The 18,299-nt window shown below is 54.3% G+C and overlaps 2 protein-coding genes across 4 annotated transcripts in view; both read right to left on the bottom strand.

The window, feature by feature from the left end:
* Positions 1–3,388, bottom strand: part of CUL9 (cullin 9) — a 37,064-nt gene extending 33,676 nt beyond the window's left edge. For 2 of the 3 annotated variants that reach the window (XM_008691887.2, XM_008691888.2), the window contains exons 1-2: positions 1,013–3,351; positions 298–452 (exon numbers count right to left, since the gene is read on the bottom strand). In XM_008691887.2, the coding sequence (XP_008690109.2) occupies positions 298–452; positions 1,013–1,778 (921 nt within the window). In that variant the 5' untranslated portion in view covers positions 1,779–3,351. Of the gene's footprint in view, positions 1–297; positions 453–1,012 lie in introns of all 3 variants that reach the window. The other variant, XM_040643499.1, reaches the window with a different exon arrangement.
* Positions 3,389–3,956: 568 nt separating this feature from the next.
* SRF (serum response factor) lies at positions 3,957–13,330 on the bottom strand. The gene is made up of 7 exons (XM_008691975.2): positions 12,711–13,330; positions 10,812–11,078; positions 8,988–9,249; positions 8,306–8,425; positions 7,060–7,251; positions 6,611–6,687; positions 3,957–6,387 (listed from the first exon to the last, which is right to left on the bottom strand). Exons 1-7 carry the CDS (start codon positions 13,218–13,220, stop codon positions 6,292–6,294), a joined length of 1,524 nt encoding a protein of 507 aa, XP_008690197.2. The 5' UTR covers positions 13,221–13,330; the 3' UTR covers positions 3,957–6,291.
* Between the last annotated feature and the right edge of the window lie 4,969 nt (positions 13,331–18,299).

Here is an 18,299-nt window from a genome sequence, read left to right as displayed (position 1 = left end):
CTTCTCCCAGCTGCAGCCCCTCTCCCCATAATATCATCCTCTACAGAGAAACGTAAATGCCTATCCCCACACTTGAGAAGGTCTCAAACTGTGATTTAGAGAACACACAAGGAGTGTCTTAAAAGAGAGATTCCTGGGTTCTAATCTCAGAATTTCTGAGTGGGGAAGCAAGCATGACCCTTCATTCTTAACAAGCTCCCCCAGTGGCTCTGGTGCTGTGCACAATTCTGAACCACGCTTTCAGAAGCGATGCCCTTGGCCTTGTACACGGCATTTCCCCCATAGCTGCCAGAGTACCTGAGGCAGATGAATGCCCTCAAAGGCCATGCAGTGCTCCTCAGAGGAGGTGGTCTCTGCAAACAGCTCCAGCAAAGTATAGCGGCTGTCAAAATCCATGTGCTGCTCGATGCCATCTTGCTGGCTCAGTGACAGAAGGACGTGAGCCCGACTCCCTGTAATCCACACCCAATCTGTATCTTCTCCTCAATCCCCAAGGCCTTTCCTAGAGTACCTATCCCCTACCCTAGAGGCTTTCAAACTTCTCTGTGACAGAGGCTCACAGTAAGGTATACATTTTACATGCTAACCCGATACAAACATACACACATACAACTGAAACATATACTTAATGCTACAAAACTTACCTTACTAAGTGCTACCCACTAGTTACTTTACATTAAAAAAAATGTTGGTTGTAACCCACCAAACTGATTTCACAATCAACGAATAAATCTCAACTGACCGTTTAAAAATATAAACCAATTCTATTCTCTTCTCTGCCACTGCATTGAGAATGGACAGATAAACTGGGTACTATTATTTTATTCTATTTATATACCTGTCATAGTTTATTAATGTATACTCTTTTTTTTTTTTTTTTTTTGGCAATGAATTGGTATTCACCAAATATTAGGTGTTCTTCCAGAGTTGGGCCATCCCTCCTCTTTCTGTTCTTACTCCTGGTGGCCCCATTCTCTCCAGTGCTTTCCTTCTTCCCCTGGCTGTCTCTTACCAGCATCGTGGGCTGCCAGAGCTTGTAGCATCTTGCCCGCACTCCGACGGATCTGAGGCTCAGGGTTGCATAACATATGCATGAGCAGGTCCAGGGCTCCTGTCTCCCTGAAGATCCCAGTGAGGGGCCCGATGCTGGCATAGGCACTGAGCACATGGATGGTGTGGAGCACGGCAGCTGTGAGGCTCGAGGTCCCACCTTCTGCCAGCTGCCTGGCAGCCCTGCGCACCAGCGCCCGCACATCAGCCTCCATCTCTCCCATTGCTGTGTCATCCAGACCTCCTGGATCTCGGGAAAAGCTTCCTGAACACCCAGCTGGTTCATGCTGAGGTCCCTTAGAGAGTGCCCGCTCACCTAACAGCATGGGGCAGTTGGCATAGACTTCGGGGGCTGACAGCCACATGAGGATGTGCTCTGTCTTGCCCTCGTCCACACCCACTCTGCCCACTTCCCCACACTTCACAACACTCCATCGGATCAGGTATTCAGGATGCCCGTCATGCCCAGGCCGCTGTCGAATAAGCTCTTCAGGATATGCCTGCAGCCGAGGCCCCAAGGGCACCATGAGGTCCTCGGTGCGCCGTTCCCCCACCATCCTGACCTCCTGGGACACACAAGGAGAAAGATAAAGGCAATGAGGGCAAGGGAAAAGACTACATGGAGAGGACAGAACCTTGAGACACAGATCGGGTGCAGGGTGACTGGCAGGCTGCGTGGTGGAATTTATAGACCAGAGAGAAAAAGCCAAGAATGGGACGGAATACATAACTTGAACATATTTTGGGATTTAGAAGGAAGGAGAATGCAGTGGAAATGGCAAGAAGATGAAATGAAGGGGTTTAAGTAATGGAAGAGGCTATGAAAGGGGATAAGAACAAGAAAGTCACAGTAAGAGTGACAGCTAAGTAGCACAGCCTGGGCAGAAGAGCAGGACGGCCGGGAGATACAGGTCAAGACTTAGAAGGATAATAGTTGTGAGCAGGCAGGACGGCAGCATGGAAGACAGCGGAGCCAGAACAAATGCGGAAAGTCCGGGTGGAGAAGAGGCAGGAGAGGGAGTAAAAACGACAGCGTAAAGCTGGAATATGGATATAAAGGAACGGGCCATGGCAGGTAAAATAGAGACGAAAGAAGGCTGGGCGGTGGGCCCCCACATCCGGATGGCTGGATGGGGAAAGCGTATCAGGGAATTGTAAGCAGGAGAGGGGCCGAGGGGGCCAGATAAAATTATAAGAAAAAAGACCAGGTTCCACCTGGCACATAAGTTGTATGTATGGTGAGGGTCTAAGTCAGGTAGATATATACGGAGGTGGTAATCATGCAGCTGATTCGTAGGAAATGAGGTCAGGAGATGGTGAAGACGTTAGAGAGGCAATACAGCACAGGTGAGACTCTGGCTGCACCTGAATTCTGGTTCTTTCACTTACTCCATGAGTACTTTTGGACAAGTTACCTCACCTCTGAGCCTCAGTTCCCTCCTCTGTTGTAAAGTTGTTGTAAAAACTGAGTAAGATCATGTATTAGACCACCTAGAACAGCCACTGGCACACAGTGAGAGCTCCCTAAACACAATCTAATATTATTATTCTTAGCTGGAGAAGGGAGGGGCAGTCCTCAGATAAACTGAGTTATTAAGCCGGAAAATGATAAATGGGAATAGGAAGACGGCTATGCTGGCGATCAGGAAAAGGTACGTGTGGTATGAAAAGGTATGGGGGCAACCGGGGAGTGGTGAGAGTAGGAGTGGAGGGGCGGATAAAGATGACAGAAGAAAGGTATGGAGAGGAGGGTAAACATAGGATGTGGATCTCAGTGGGGGAGGGGGGCAAGACCGGGAGGTAATGGGTGATGTGGCGATGGACAACGGATGAGCAGGGTGAAGTGAAACAACTGAGAGGCATAAATGGGGGGGGGGGCGAGAGGGGGAACTATCATGGGCCTAGAATAGGAGCAGTAAACTGAGGTGTGGAGGCGAGGTCTGGACCTGGGGATGAGACAGCAGGTACACGCAGGTAGCAAGGCCAGGCCCAAGCTTGCAGACCATCAGGGGTGCCAGAGGAGGCCACTAGGGCAGCGGAACGGCTTTAGGGGGGCGGGGTGGGGAGGGGCGCAGTCCGAGGAGGCTGACAGGACGGGGCGAATCTCGGAAAGCAAGACCTGGCTCCCGTCATCAGCCCCAGGGACAGTGGGTCAGGGAGCGGGAAGGGACGCGGCAGGGACCGGGTCGCCGCAGGACTCTCCTCTCACCTCCCACAGCCCGGCTTGGCCCTCGCTGGGAGCCAGCGGCCGGTCCCGCCGTCCTGGCCCCGCCTCCTCAGCAGCTCCCTTCCGGGTCACACGGCCAGGGCGGGCGCGGCCGAGCTTCTACGGGGGCCCCCGCGGCCCACTGTCGAGCGTGGCGGAAGGGCGCGCGAGTGGGGCATGCGTAGTGGCCGCGCCGCTGCGCGCGGGGCGCGCTGGAGGCGGAGCCCGCGCTCACATTCACGTTGCTCCTCGCCGCAGAAATACGTAGCCCTTTCCCTCCTTCACCTTGGAAGCCCCCCCCCCTCGCATTCCCCGGGTCGGCCTTCCCCATCCCCCTGAAACCTACACTCCCAACCCTGGAGCTGTCCTGTGAGTTTTCACTAGGTCACGTGGCCATGAGTTTCCCAAACCCGTCGGCAGTGCTTTGGATTGGTTGAGTCACTTTTCCTATTAATTAAAATTGCTCATCTCTGTGTCGGCCTAAAAACCTAACAAAGCCATGCACAAGGACAAAGGCTCCAGCTCCCCGAAATGTTCCTTCAGTTAAGCCGCAGAGTTCCACAGCCCAAAGCACCCCTTAGCTTTGCCGTTGTTCTCATCAGGCAGCCAGGCTTGCTTCTCAGAGCAATGTTTGGGGTTTGATTCATGTTCATACTTCCCTCCCTCCCTATGCGGAAAAACGGAGGCAAAGACCCCACAGTCTGTGCACAAAAATGATACATTTATTGAAAGAGTATTTTTTTTTAATACAAAAGAAAGCTCTGTACATAGGACTGTGACCATGTCCACTATTCCTGGGTCAGCATCCCAGGGGAAGTAGAAACCACTGACATACTCCACATTCACACACACACTCAGGCACACACACGCGCACACACACACACATACACATGCACACACACACACACACACACTCCAGAGCCACCAAGGAAGGGAAACACCAAGGGTTGCTGCACATAGAAATGCCACCTCATCCCTGACGCACACATGTTCTCCCAAGGCCACGCTCACACAACACACATTATAAGCACTTTGCCTGATTCACTCACTGGGTCTGTCTTTTGTGGGAAGGAGAGGAGGAATTCATCAGTCTCCTCCCCTGGGTGGGGGAGTGGGGAGTGAGTGAGTGATCGTGGAGTGAAACAAGAGCAGAGAAAGGGGGCTGGGCAGTTACAGACCTGAGTCCCAAGCTCCCCCACTCTCTGGCCCCTGATTTGCCATGCCCCAGCCTTGTAAGCTACCCATAAGCCCCAGCCATCTCCGGGAGAAAGCCCAGAATGGTGACTTCCATCTGGGCACCCCAAACTGAGGCAAGACAGCAATGGGGGTTAGAGGTTACGGGGGTTCTCAAACGCGTCGGCAAATCATCCCCTTGATAACTAGGCTGTGCGCAAAAACTCCCCCCACCCCCTCACCTCATCACAGAAGCAGGATTGTTCCTCCTGAAGGCAGTCACAGGGGTTAATAAAACTCCACCCCAACTGCTGCCCTGTTCTGAAAAAGCTCCCTTTCTGGATAAAGGGGGTGATGGTAGGCTCTGACACAGGGTAAAAGACCCTCCCCCTATGCTAGCCCGTCCTCAAGGTCTACCCCAAAGGGGGCAGAGTGGGGTAGGGCACGGCCCCTGTACAAATTACATAAATACTGAGGTTACACTTAGAAAAATAAAGTCATTTTCTTCAAGGCTTTTTGTCTTAATTTAAAAAAGTTACAGTAGCTGCTCACTCCCTGGGAGAGCTGCCCATTTCTGGCTCCCCTATCTCTATACTCAGCCCAAGAGCTGCTCCCGTTTTTTTCTGACCCCCATTCCTGCCTCTCACCCCCTCCCAGACCCCACCCTGCTCACTGCAACTTGGGCCCCAGGCAGCTGCAGGCCTGGGGGAGCACAAGGCTGCAATGCCCATGCGTGTGGCACAAATGAAGTCAGTTGCCTCTACCTGACACCCTCCCACCCCCACCCCCACATTTGGTCTCCCTCTTCCCTCTCCCTTGCAACAGCCCTAAAGGGCAAAAAGAGACCCAGGGCCGTGGGTCACCCTCCCCACCCCGTTGGGGCATGGCCTGAGGGCCCCTCCCCCGGTTTTCTCCTGGAAACAACCCAGGACCGGGCAATCCCAGAATCTCCCCTACACACTGGCGGGCCCCAAGCTCATGGGGTGGCTCTGTCCCCAGAGGCCCAGCCAGTTCCGGGGAGCCCCAGGGCTCCCCAGGGAAGGGGAGCTCGGGCAGGGAGGGGGACGAGAAAAACGCCATAAAAAAAAGTTTAAATATTTTAAAAATATATATTTATAGATTTGTTTTCACTTCGTCTCCTCAAATAAAAAGTTCAAAATCAACTTTAAGTAAAGCAGCTGGGAGGAGAGGGGGGAAGACAGGGTGAGAGGGAACCCTGATGGTTCCCTCCAACCCAGGAGTCCCTGGGGTCCCGAGGGGATCGGCAAGGCAGGGCAGGGCAGCTGGCCCCGGGAACCTGCTCTGTGCGCAGGCCCAGCTCTCAGGAGCGGCAGGGACAACGGGGCGGCGTGAGGGAAGAAGCCCCATCTCCCCAGGTGACTCCCTGAGGGGCAGGGGTAGGGCTCTTTTTACCCAGCCTGTGACAGACACAGTGCTGACGTGCGGTCAGCAAGGAGGCTGGGAGAGGACCCCAACTGCTTCCTCAGGGGGAACACGGTGCCTAGTCCCACAGAGGCCTGTGTGTGGGAAGGTGGGGCACGGTCCCATTGAATAAGCTAATACTCATGGCAAACATGGAGCCAAGCTGGCGAGGGGAGTCTGAGGAGGGAGGACAGCCCCACCATCAACAGAAAATGGGAGGTGGAGCGAGAGAAGGAGGGGAGGGTGAGGGAGGATGGGGGGGAGGGCAGGCTGGCCCATTTCTTTGGCTGGAGTGAGAGGGCTCAGTCCTGTGGCTGCCCACTCCTCCTCCCTGCCTCCCTCCTGCGGCCCGTCAACGTGTGTGTAAAGAAAACGTGAAAAGGCAACAATAAATAAGTGGTGCCACCCCTTGGGCCATCTGTCCAGGGCGGCAGGGCGGGTCAGTCACTCTTGGTGCTGTGGGCGGCATCCAGGTTCACCACCTGTAACTCGGTGAGGTTGCTGCTGCTCCCAGCCTGCTGCCCTATCACAGCCATCTGGAGGGAAGGGGGTGTGTAAGGAAGAGGGGGCAGGAACTGACCAGGCAGTTCGAGCTCCCCCCTGCTTGCCTGCTTGTCCACCCCAGGCCTGACCGGGAGAACGGACGGGCCTCCTGGTTCGGGATCTTGGCTTTGACCCGTGGGGAAATGGAATGCCCAGGGTCGAGATAAAGAAATGGCTGGCTGGCTGGGGTGAGGTGAAGGGGGCCCCCCCACCTACCTGGTGAAGCTGCACTGCAGACACAGGGATCTGCACTGTCCCAGACGGCGCGGTCAGGAACACCTGGGGAACGCCACCTGCAGTGGGAAACCACGGGACATACTTGCTCAAGAGGAACTTCCAGGTACCAGAGAAGTGGTGATAAATGCTCAAGTGACCCGGTAAGTCTCAGATGCAAGTGCCCAAGGGTGAGTGTCCAAATGTGCCCACGTGTGCATGCGGATGTAAGTGTTCAAGTGTGCGTGAGTACCCCAGGGGACAGCGTGGGTGTTGAAGGATGCGTGCAAGCATCCGTGTGTGCGCGTGTAGGGCTATGTGCGGGCAGCCTAGTTTGTGTATGTGGTATGTGAGTGTGTCCATCTAGGTGTGTATGTGGGGGCTCAGTTGAGCATGTGGGTGTGTAAGGGAGGAAATGGTCCTCCTTTCCTCAGCCCCGCCGGACAGCTCACCTTGCTCCTGGACCTGGCTGTGGGACACCTGCATGGTGGATGGCGCCTGGGGGAAGGCATTGAGCACGGTGAGGCTGCCATCAGCCAAGCCCGAGGTGGGTGCATACATCACCGCATGGGGACTAGGGTACATCATGTGGCCACCCACAGTTGTGGGCACAGATGACGTCATGATGGTGGCAGGCAATGTCACTGGCAAACACAGACACACATTAGGGAGGTTGGCCCTGGTTCCTACTAATATCCCCCATCCCACCTCCAGGAACTCCAGGGCTCCAGAGCCCTCGTGCCATTGCCCAGGTCAAAAGCTCGATAAGATTCATTCCTCTGCTCCCTGTGTCATCGACTAAGAAAAGCCTTATTTTTCTTGAACATAGGAGCACCAAACTTTAATTGTATCCTATTACATTGTACTATTTAAATGTCTATCTGCTGAATTCTTCGTTCCAAGACCATAAGGCCTTGGGAGAAACAAGGATTGCAATGACTGACCGACCCACTCTAGGGAAACTCAGATACTCCCCTTTTATTTTATTTTTCAAATACTCCCCTTTTAGGAGGCTCCATCATCCCATTTTTTATTTGTTCACACTTCTCCTCCTTCTTCCTAAACGTGTGGCTAACAAACTCATCTGTTAAATGTCCAGGGTTAATGTGCATAACGTCACCTGGAATCTTGTTAAAATGCAGATTTGGGGTAAGACTTAAGAGTTTGCATTTCTATCAAGCTCCCAGGTGATGCCAGTCCTCTGTCCATAGGCCATATCTTTTGTAATAAGGTTGTCAATAACAAAAACTGAAAAGTAATTTTTTTTTTTGAAAGTGTTTCATCATTTCTGAAATGACTAGAGACACCAAGGGGAATTACGGCTCCTCAAAACCTAGGATGCCCTCCAAGGAGACAACTGCTCTATAAATCTTTCCTGGTAATTAAGCAAACATGTGTCCTTGGGCAAGTAGCTTCTCCTTTCTGGGCCTCCAGCTTCTCGTCTGAATGAGGAGAAGGGCGGCTCCAGTGGTCCCTAATTTTTTCCTAAAATCCATAGCCCTACCGCAGGACAGGGTTCCAAACCCAGCCATCCTCACCTGACCTTCCCATAAGGATTAGGATAAGGGTTAAGCCAAAATCCTCCATCTTCACGTTAAGAAATTCTCTGACCTTAGTTATAGGAGGGGTACTGTTGGGCACCTGCTGCTAGGCCTCATGAAGGAGGCGGGGCAGGGAGGGGAGGGCTTCGAGCTATACCTGTCCCGCTGGAGGAGGTCTGCGTGAGGTCTGTGCTGCTGTCGCGAGAGGGAGACGCTTGCTGTGGTGCCTGGTGCACCTGAATGGCCTGCACTGGGACCTGCTGGGCCACTGCCCCACCTAGAAGACACAGACACTTAACCCATGCGCTGTTCTACCCGGCCACCATCTGCACCAAAAACCCACAAACACCCCCAGGCCCAGGGTCTGCCACACTGCTCCCCAACTCCCATAGCTATCTTTCCTGGGAGCTAAAGAGGCTTTTCACGTCCTGAATCTTGTCTCCAAGGGTCTCTGCACTCTGCTCTTGCCCCTCCCAACTCCTCCCCCTCCAGGCCTTGCCTCTGCCTCCTTGGGTGATACAGGAGCTGGCACCGAACCAACAAGAACATGCCCCGTCCTTCACTGAAGGTAGGGAAGTGGTGGGCTGTCTATTGTCCCTGTGGCAGTAGGGGCACAGGGCTGGGCTGTCTGGACAAGGCCAGCGGGTATGGTTGAAACTTATTGACAAGGATAGTAGGGGTCCCAGTGCGGAAGGGCATGCCTGCCAGCGGGACATAAGAGGCTTCTCTCAGGCTCTGGCTGACCCCTGTCCACCTTCCTTCCGAGCAAGGAAAGAGGTTCCCCTTGTGCCAGCCCTCAACCCACTCTTGGCATGCTCAGTTTGCCCCTTGTGACTCACCAGGCATGAGGGTGAAGCTGGTAGGCAGCTGCATGAGGCCCCCAGAGGAGACGGGGCCGCTGCCTGTACTCTTCAGCACAGTCCCATTGGCACTGCTGACAGCGCTGGGGCTGACGCTAGCAGACACTGGTGCCAGGTAGTTTGTGATGGGGAAGGAGGGGCCGCTGCTGACTTGCATGGTGGTAGAGGTGCTGGGTGCTGTTTGGATGGTGGAGGTGGTACCCGGCAGGTTGGTGACCGTGAACGCCTGTTTCAGTGTGTCCTACACCCAGAGTAAAGATGCAGCAGTGAGCCTCTACCAGACCCTGCCCCTGCAGAAGCTTTGTGGGGAGTGACAGAACAGACTGGAACCAGTGCGCTTGGGTTCAAACCCCAGCTCTGCCATTTACCTGCTGTCTGACCCCTGGGCAAGTTACTGAGTTTCCTGTCCATAAAAGGAGAAGACTTAGCCCATAGGTGTTGTGAAGATTAACAGGTGAACATAAATAAAGTGCCTGACACCTAAAAAGAGCAAATAAGTATTTGCTGCTCTTACGGTGATGATGATGATGATGATGGTAATTCCCTGAATTCTCTGCCGCAATGGGCCATGGTAATCACCCTGGCTGGGGAATCAGGACACTGGGGTCTATTCCCGACTCTATCGATGACCATCTGTGTGATCCTGGGGAAATCACCTCCTCTTTCTGGGCCTCAGTTTTCCTGGTCTATAAACATGAGGGGGCTGGGCTACTATGTCCTTTTTAAAAACATCCTTCCAGCTCTGATTTGCCAGGTTCTGAGGTAGGGACAAGAGTTTTTCAGGGAACTTAGGGTTTCAGAGAGATCTTGGGTGTTTGGCAATTAAGCACTCATGCCAAATACCTAAGATTTAAACTACCAAAGGAATTTATTCCTCCAGCAAAATTCCCCAGGAATAAGTGAGCCCTACTGCTTAAAGAGTTTGCAACTACAGATGATATGCCGGTAAGAGGGGGGGAACCTGGAGCACTAAGTCTCCCCTCGACGAGCCTTTGTTCTTAGAAGGGGAAGGAGGAAGCCACGAGCTGAGAACCAAGCCCAGAGAACTGAGGGGGTTCAAATACTGGGGGTGGGTCAGCGCGGGATGTTTGCTAGGCAGCCGAGCTCAAAGCCCCTGATTGGTGAAAGCGTTGCTAAGGCAAACAGTGCCGCTTCTTCTGATTGGCCCATTAGTGAAGGGCCACCCGGAAGGAGGAGCTCCCCAGAGAAGCAACGGAGGAAGCCCCGCCCCCTCTCCTTACCGGGAAAAGGAAGGGGGAGGCGTAACTAGGGCCGGCATCCCTAGCAGCCGAGAATACACTCCCTAAACGTGCCCGGGCCCGGACATCCTGAAGAGGTAGGCGGCTGGCTAGTTAGGTAGTCTCCAGCCCAGTCAACCAGCCCGCCTGCCTACGGTGCTGGGTTTCCAGGACCCTGGAGCCCACAAGTGCTTCCTTCCTACTCCCTGGCAACCCAGCCTGCCGCGAGGGCAGGGCTAAGCTACGCCCCCGCCCCCAGCAGGGAGACAGCTGGCGGGAGGAATGCAAGGGCCCTGCCAGGCGGGCGGGCTGCAGGCGGGAGGCCGGCCTGGAGCCGGAGCCGGCCTTATAAGGGCACGGAGGCCGCCCGCTTATCTAGGGGGCCGGCCTCCTGTCAGGATGGCGAGGATGGACACCTGTCCCCTAGGATGAGGGGCACTAACCCGCTCCGTTCCACATCAGTGGGCACCTATCCTGAGTGAGGGAGAGAGGCACCCATCCCCTCCCCTCTCTGCCGGTGAAGTCCCTCCCCTTCCTTCCCCTCAGATAGGTGACCCAAACACACCTTGGTCTCCCCACTGCTGTCGGACTCCGACACCTGGTAGGTGAGGTCTGTCTCTTCAAAGCCCGTGGCACTCATTCTCTGGTCTGTGGTGGGGTCTGAGCGGGGTGGAGAGTCTGGCGAGTTGAGGCAGGTCTGAATCAGTGCCTTGCCAGTCTCACTGGTGATCATGGGCTGCAGTTTGCGGGTGGCAAAGGTATACACATGGCCTGTTTCACTGGCCACCAGCAACAGCACCTGTGTCCCTGTCAGCGTGGACAGCTCATAGGCCTGGGGGTAGGGGGGAGGAGATGGGTAGGTCAGCCAAACTTTTTCTCTCTACCTTCCTTGGGAAGTAGGGAAGAGAGGAAATAACGCAGTGATCTCAAGCCCCTGCCCCACCCCGGCAGCGACCTTCCTCTCCAGTGACTGGGGCAAGGGGGAGGGTCCTATCGAAATATCTGAAGGAGAGCTGCAGAGCAGAAAAACTACCCCTGTGCCTCCTTTGAGGAGCAGCCACTGACCTGCAGATAGCCCAAGCAAAGAGTCACAGCCCCCTAGTGACAGCATGTATAACCTCAGGGGACACCGAGGGGCCCAGGTAGCTCCTGAATACAGCTCGGTGCCAGGAGCCTCAGAGAGAGGGCTCCCACCCACACACTCTTCACTGTCATAGGAACCAGACAGAATAAAGTTGCTATCTTACTGGAAGTCCCATAAGACATTAGGGATAAGGGGGTCACATAAGTTCTAAACTGTCCCATGTTTCTTCCCAGAAACTGCATAGGTCCTAACCTGTTGCCATTTTGTCATTATGCCCTATAATACTGTGCTACCAGCGGTTTTCTTTCTTTGTCTTGATGCAACAGGGTCTGGAGTGATGGGAGATGGGGGCTAGATCAGCAGCTACTACTACCCTGCCATGAGCCCAGGGAGGGGACCTTCAAGGGTGTCCTCACAGATGGCCTCCTTACTCCCAAAAAAGTTCCACAACACACCTTGAAAGCAGCTCTGGTTTTCATATGGGGCAGAAATAAACACCAGCCCGTGTCCCCAGGGTTCTAGCTTCTTGTTTCCCCGTTCATCTGCTTCCATCCCTTCCCACATCTTCTACACCTCAAGAAGGCTCCTTTCCTCACCCATTTTCACTGGGTTACTGGCTAGAAGAGGAAGAATTTCTAGATACCTCTGCAAACCTCCCTGCCTTTACCCAAACTCCATGCACAGATTCTCTCTGGGGCTGGAAATCCCACTCGTCCCAAAGGCAGATGGTCCTGAAGGCTGTCCTGCGGGCAGTGCACCGGTTTCCAGTGGATGCGAAGGAAGACACATGGCCATCGTGGGACTAAGTCCCTGCTCCTTAGGGCAGCATCAGTTCTCCTGCCCTGTTCCCCTACCTGGGGCTCTTGAGCCCCATTTGGTCATCAGTCCTGCCCGTCCTTCCAGCCAGCACTACTCTTGTGGTGCCCACCTTCCTCCCACACATGCTGGCTCATTGTTATAGAGCTCCAGCCTCTTCACCTCCATACCTTCCCTTTGGCTCCCTGCTTTTCCGGCACCCTCCCCGGAACACCAGAAGGCACTGGATCTAGTGACCCCCGCGTCTCACCTCCCGAGCAGCCTCCCATTACCACTCTTCACCCGTTCACTCCACAAGGGCCCTGTTCTTCTCTCGCGCCCGTCACTCCCACCTCGGCGCCCTTTTCCTCTTCTTTGGACATTCCTGGCATCTCCCCTCTCCCCACATTTCCCCGGCGGCCCCTCCCCTTTCGCCCTCCCGGGGTAACAGCCATCCCCTCCCACACACCTCCTGCGGACTCGCCGCCTCTCACCTCCGCCTCGGCTCTGCCTTCCTCCCGGGCTCCCCTTGCGTGTCCCCACCCTCCCGGTCCCCCGTGGCCGGACAGACTCCGGGCCCGGTACCTTCTTCATGATGCCCGTCTTCCTCTTGCTGAAGGTCGTGTAGCGCCGCAGTTTGTTGTCGATGAACTCCATCTTGATCTTCACGCGGCCCCGAGTCTTCTTACCCGGCTTGGCTCCGCTCACCGCGCCACTAACCGGCCCATAGCCTCCGGTGGCCGCCGCCGCCGCCTCGGGCCCACCGACGAGCTCCATCTCGCTGAGGCTCCGCTTCAGGCCGCGCCGCTCCGCGCCCAGCTCCTCCTCCTCTCCCGACTCCGAGTCGCCCTCGCTGCCGCTGTAGAGGGCCCCCGCGGTGGGCGCCGGGGTGGTTGTCGCTGCTGCTGCAGCCTCCCGCTCGAGGCGGCCCGGCCCGAGCCCCGCGCCGTTCCCGGGAACCCGGCCCCCGTTAGCCCCGCGAGTCCCGCCGCCGCCGCCACCTCCCGGCCGCCCCGTCGGGGTCCGGTTCAGGCTGCCCCCCAGGGCCGAGCCCCGGCCCAGCGCCGCCGCGGCCCCAGCTTGGCTCGGTAACATGGCGCTCAATGCAGGAGGGCGGACGGGCAGTCAGCGAGGAATCGGAGCCGCCGCCGCCGCCGCCATCGGCTTCCCGGCTCAACCCGGCACTCCCGCTGCTGCTAGAGCCGCTATCGCTGCCGCCGCCGCCGCCGCGAACCCGGGGCCCCTGCACGCCCGGGCCGACCTGGGCCCTCACTTTCTTGCCCCTGTGGCCCGGGTTGCCCCAGGCCGCGCGGAGCGCCCCCTGTCCGTATGCTAGGGCGGCGCGCCCGGCGGCCGTCAGCGTCCCCCGGGGGGCAGGGGCTGCTGGCCGCGGCCGAGACGGCGGGTGGAGGGGGCCGGGACCACGCGCTGGCGGCGGAGGGATCCCCCGACCCTTCCCCCCATATAAAGAGATACAATGTTTCCTTTTATGGCGAGGCCGCTCCTTATATGGTGAGCCCCTGCGCCCCCTCCGCATTGGTCCGCGGTTCCGGCACCTCCGCTTCCCATTGGCCCACAGGGAGCTCTTATTTGCATAGACATACCGAACTCGCTGCTGTCATCCCGCGTCAGACGGCGACTCCGAAAGGGGAGGAGCCGAGGCCTCTTAAAGGAACAGGAGAGGAGGTACGACTCCGCCCCCCCTGACTGGAGAATAGTCGATTTGGGAGGGACCTGAGCAGAGGACGCCTGGGAGTGGACCCGAGCGTAGTCCTGCGGCGGAATGAGAGCAGCGCTGGGAACCCGGCCCTGGAAAGGCTGGAAGCGAACACTAGGGTAGTCCCTGAGTGGATTGTGCCGGGTTGCAGTCAATGATATAATACAGCCTAAATTCCAAGGGAGTACAGGGATTGGAGCACGTCCCCACGCCTTCCTGAGGGAGACAAATTTACTGGCTGCGCAGAGGAGCCTTGGGTCCCCGGTGTCCAGACTCGTCGCTTCCCCGCCGCTCGACTCCAACCCTTCCCCTCCCCCCGACTTCCTTTCCCTTTCCCTCTCTTTTCAAGGCGACGACACTTTCCCACCAGGCCGGCTCCCCGGTCCTCATTCATCATCCTCTCTACTGGAGGGATCTTTGGCAGACGGACATCTGGAAAAGACCGAGGGAGACAGTCGGCCTCCCGGTCCCCGAAGGGGGCAGGGAGACGAGATGAAGATCAGTGAAGACTTCCAGCTGCGGGCTGTGCTGGGGGAGGGGGTGGTCCCGAGGAGAATGCCCACCCCACCGCCTGTGCAAAAGCCTGGGAAAAAGTAGGGCCAGGCAGAAAGTTTCAGCAAGTAAGCAAGCCAGCCAGCCAGCGCAGCGCGTCACACACACACACACACACACACACACACACACACTTCTGTGGATAGGCCATAGTTTGGGGGTGGGGGTTAGAACTGGAGCGGCGCAAAGCCCAGGTTCAGGGTGTGGGTCAGGGTCTCAGCTCCAAAGCCGTGAAAATAGTTTGCGCTTTGCTCCTACAGAAATTTTTCAAATCTGGTATCAGCCTCTTTCTAGCCCTGTGCCTGGAAACAAGTACTCGACCTCTCCAAATGCCATTACATTCCTCATTGTTGGTACCCATGCCATGTTGGGTTCTTAATGCAGATTAAATGAGAAAAAGGCTAGAGTAAGTGGCCAGTGAATAATAGGAGCTACTGGGGTAATAACCTCATCCCTGGGATAAACACTGGGTTGCCTTTAAGGGGATGGGAGAATGATGATTTCCTGCCTTAAAAGTTTTTGTGAAGATTAAGTAAAGCTGTTGGTTGTAACCCATTAGTGGTAGTGGTGATGAAATGAATTTAGTGTACTGCAATGAGCATTTAAAATAATAAATTAATGAGTATTACAAAACACAAGGGCAAATATTTTTGCATAAAACTTTTGTTTGCTTTATTTTTAGGTTGAACCATATAAAATGGCCATTTTATAGGTCCAGAGGGTAGCATATGGTCAATTTCGTATGGCTCAATGTGCCTGTGTACCGGATAACAATGTCAACTGCATTTCCTACTGTGAGTCATAGTCCAAGGACTTTGAGAAATACTGAAACAAGGTATGTTCAAGTGATTTGTGAGAACCAATGTGTGTATATATATGCTCGTCAAACCCCTAACTACAGGAATTCAGAGCCCTCCTCTTCCACATTTCCCAATAGGTTCAAAGAGGCTTTTTTTCCCCCTTTTCCTAATTTACTCTGCATAACAGGTAGTTTAACATATGGAATGTGTTAGCTCAAGAGGAAGAACAGGTCAAATACATAAATAGGTTCCAGAAGAGCTTTAGGGGCCACAAAAGGTGCTTGGGACTGTGATCTGTCTGAGCAGTGCAGTCTTACAACCACAGCCCTGGGCTGGCTCCTGCCTGACTTCTAAAGGCTTTTTTGAGACCCCTAATTTAGACCCATGCAGGACCGACAACCCTTAGCAGTGGCACCCCAGAGGACAGTACTGTCTGCCACGTGCACTGGGTATGGGGTGTGGAGTGAGCACAGTTCTGTTTCCCTTCAAATAGATTGACCTCTCCCATTTCACCCAACCCCTGGGCCATGGCACACCAGTATTAGTGCCCCAGCTCCTTTGCCTGCTTGGGACGGCTTCATTTTCACAATCCTTTGTCACCATGGGGTGTGGGGGGGGTGGCTACAGCCACATCAGACTGGATTACTACAGGTTCAGGAGCCAAACCTGTTGATGGGAATAAAAGCAAAAATCAAAAACTGGCTCACAGATGTGTTTCGTTTGAACCATATAGTATTTTCAAATCAGGAGATTTTACATAAAAATCTGGATTCTTTTGACATATTGAAGTTTTTAGCAACTCCAGGTCTTGCACCCACAAGAGCACTCTAGCCTGGAGCTGGGCTGAGTGGTGGCCATAGCAGAGACTTCGGCTCTCAGGTTCGCTGTAGGCTCCACACAGCTCACTGAGCTCGGATAAGTGCCCTGCCTGGCCTCTCTGGAATGTCAGTTTGGTGCTTCTCCGATAAGGCCTGTATCACAGTAGGCCCCTGGAAGATGGGAGCTCATGTCCACCCCAGACCATGAAGGACCTCCAGAGCGGCATCAGAATTCCAGCCAGATGCCCCAGATACCACACCATTCCCACCGTGACTTTTCTATCTTTCTCCGGATTTTTATCACCCAAGTTATACCAGAACAAAAATTAAGGATTGCTTTAAAAAATGACTATCACCAAAAAAAAAAAAAAAAAAAAAAAGGAAAAAAGAAAAGAAAACCCAAAACTACCACTCTTAAAGTGTTTGCATTTGGAATTAACCTTGACACAAAGACTCTTTGTGGAGAAGAGAAGAGATCTCAATGGTGATGGCAGCATTAGAGAGAATAGGAAGGAAAAGAGGTTGTTGAGTCAGTGTGCCCAGGAAAAGTCTGGAAAGCAACACTCCAGACAATATTAGTGCTTCCCACTGGAGAGTAGAGTGGGAGAGAGAGGAGTGTCTTTTTTGCTTTATACCTGTCTGTACCATTTGATTTCTTCCCTGATCATTATTATCTTTTAAAATTAAGCAAAGATAGAAATTAAAATTAAGCAAAGATAGAAACAGGGTAGGGGTAGAATAAATGGATCTCGGTGATGGGCTGCACAGGGAAGGGGGTGCCCAGAGAGGAGGGCTCACGATGGATGGAGTAAGGTTGACTATCACCCCCAAATCGGTACCATTGATGGAAAAAGCGAACTTAGCTGGAGAAGCAGGGTCGTGAGAGGGAGTTCAGCAAGGGCCCCAGGAAGCGCGCAGTGGGAAACGTCCCGCAGGAAATGGGGAGTGTGTGTCTGCAGCTTGAGGCAGAAGCTAGAATTGGAGCTAATGCTCTGGGAACTATCCACACCGAAGCCACAGGCGGCGAGGTGAGAGGACATTCCTGACGGTGGGCACACGGAGAGAGCAAAGCCAAGGAGAGAATCCAGAGCGGCGAGCTCTGGGGCAGCCAGGCGGAAGGTGGAGATGGCGTACCATCACCAAAGTCCAGAGAGGGGAGTCTGAAGGTAGATGCGCGGAAAAGCGTAGCCAGGCCCGAGTGGTTAAGGAAGACCGGGAGTGAGAAGGCTTAGCGCTTGGCCTACAGCGGCACCTTCCTAGTACTTCTGAGCACAACCCACAGTAAGAAATCATGTGACATCACAGCTCACGGTGAATTAGATGTTCACACCCTGTGGGTGGAATTAGACGTCCAACATCCTTTGCCACGTGCTCTGCAGCACTTCCTACTGGTGTCGACCACGTGACCTGCTTTGGCAGATAAAACGCGGTTACATCCGTCCATGCGGGATCTGGCTGGAGCCCTTACGTTACTGCCACTGCGGGAGAGCATGCTCTGGGGAGCAGACGCAGAGTAGACCCAGACCAGACCTACAGCCTGAAGCCAAGCCCGGCTCAACTCTGCCAGGTCTGGCCAAGATCCGTCGAACCTCGCCAACCTGCAGATCCATGTGCGACAGAAATAAATTAAGAACTGAGATTGGGGGCTTATTATACACCATCACCACCCCAACAGCTGACCTAATCCAAGAAACACAAACACGTATCAAATATTATAAACTTGGGGCGCCTGCGTGGCGCGGTCGTTAAGCGTCTGCCTTAGGCTCAGGGCGTGATCCCGGAGTTCTGGGATCGAGCCCCTCATCGGACTCCTCCGCTGGGATCCTGCTTCTTCCTCTCCCACTCCCTCTGCTTGTGTTCCCTCTCTCGCTGGCTGTCTCTTTCAAATAAATAAATAAAATCTTTAAAAAAATTTTTTATTTATTCACTTGAGAGAGAGAGAGCACAGAGGGAGAGCAAGAAGCAGACCCCTGCTGAGCAGGGAGCCCAACACAGGGCTCAATCCCAGGACCCCAGGATCTTGACTTGAGCTGAAGGCAGAAGCTTCGCTGACTGAGCCACCCAGGCGCCCCCATTTCATTCTTTTTTGAATGCTGGTTGCAATCCACACTTTGAAAAACAATGTTCTAGAAAATTTGTTCTTGGGTTATTTCACTCCAACACATCTGAGGGATATAACACACTACGTATCTACAAGTAAGTGGCTCACTTACTAGCACTGCGACCTTGGGGAAACTACCTGACCACCCGAGCTTCACTTTCCTAATCTGAGAAATGGGAATAGTAT

This window comes from Ursus maritimus, unplaced genomic scaffold (genome assembly GCF_017311325.1).
Source record: "Ursus maritimus isolate PB19 unplaced genomic scaffold, ASM1731132v1 scaffold_29, whole genome shotgun sequence".
Classification (NCBI taxonomy): domain Eukaryota; kingdom Metazoa; phylum Chordata; class Mammalia; order Carnivora; family Ursidae; genus Ursus; species Ursus maritimus.
Note: the sequence above shows the minus strand (reverse complement) of the source record. Positions and strands in the feature narration are given on the sequence as shown.

Coding starts and splice junctions, on each gene's coding strand:
- SRF (XM_008691975.2), bottom strand. CDS start 13,220: ATGTTACCGAGCCAAGCTGGGGCCGCGGCGGCGCTGGGCCGGGGCTCG. Junction 8,426..8,987: donor CAGCTTCACCCTCATGCCTG/GTGAGTCACAAG, acceptor TGTGTCTTCTAG/GTGGGGCAGTGGCCCAGCAG. Junction 6,688..7,059: donor CAGCCAGGTCCAGGAGCAAG/GTGAGCTGTCCG, acceptor TTCCCACTGCAG/GTGGCGTTCCCCAGGTGTTC.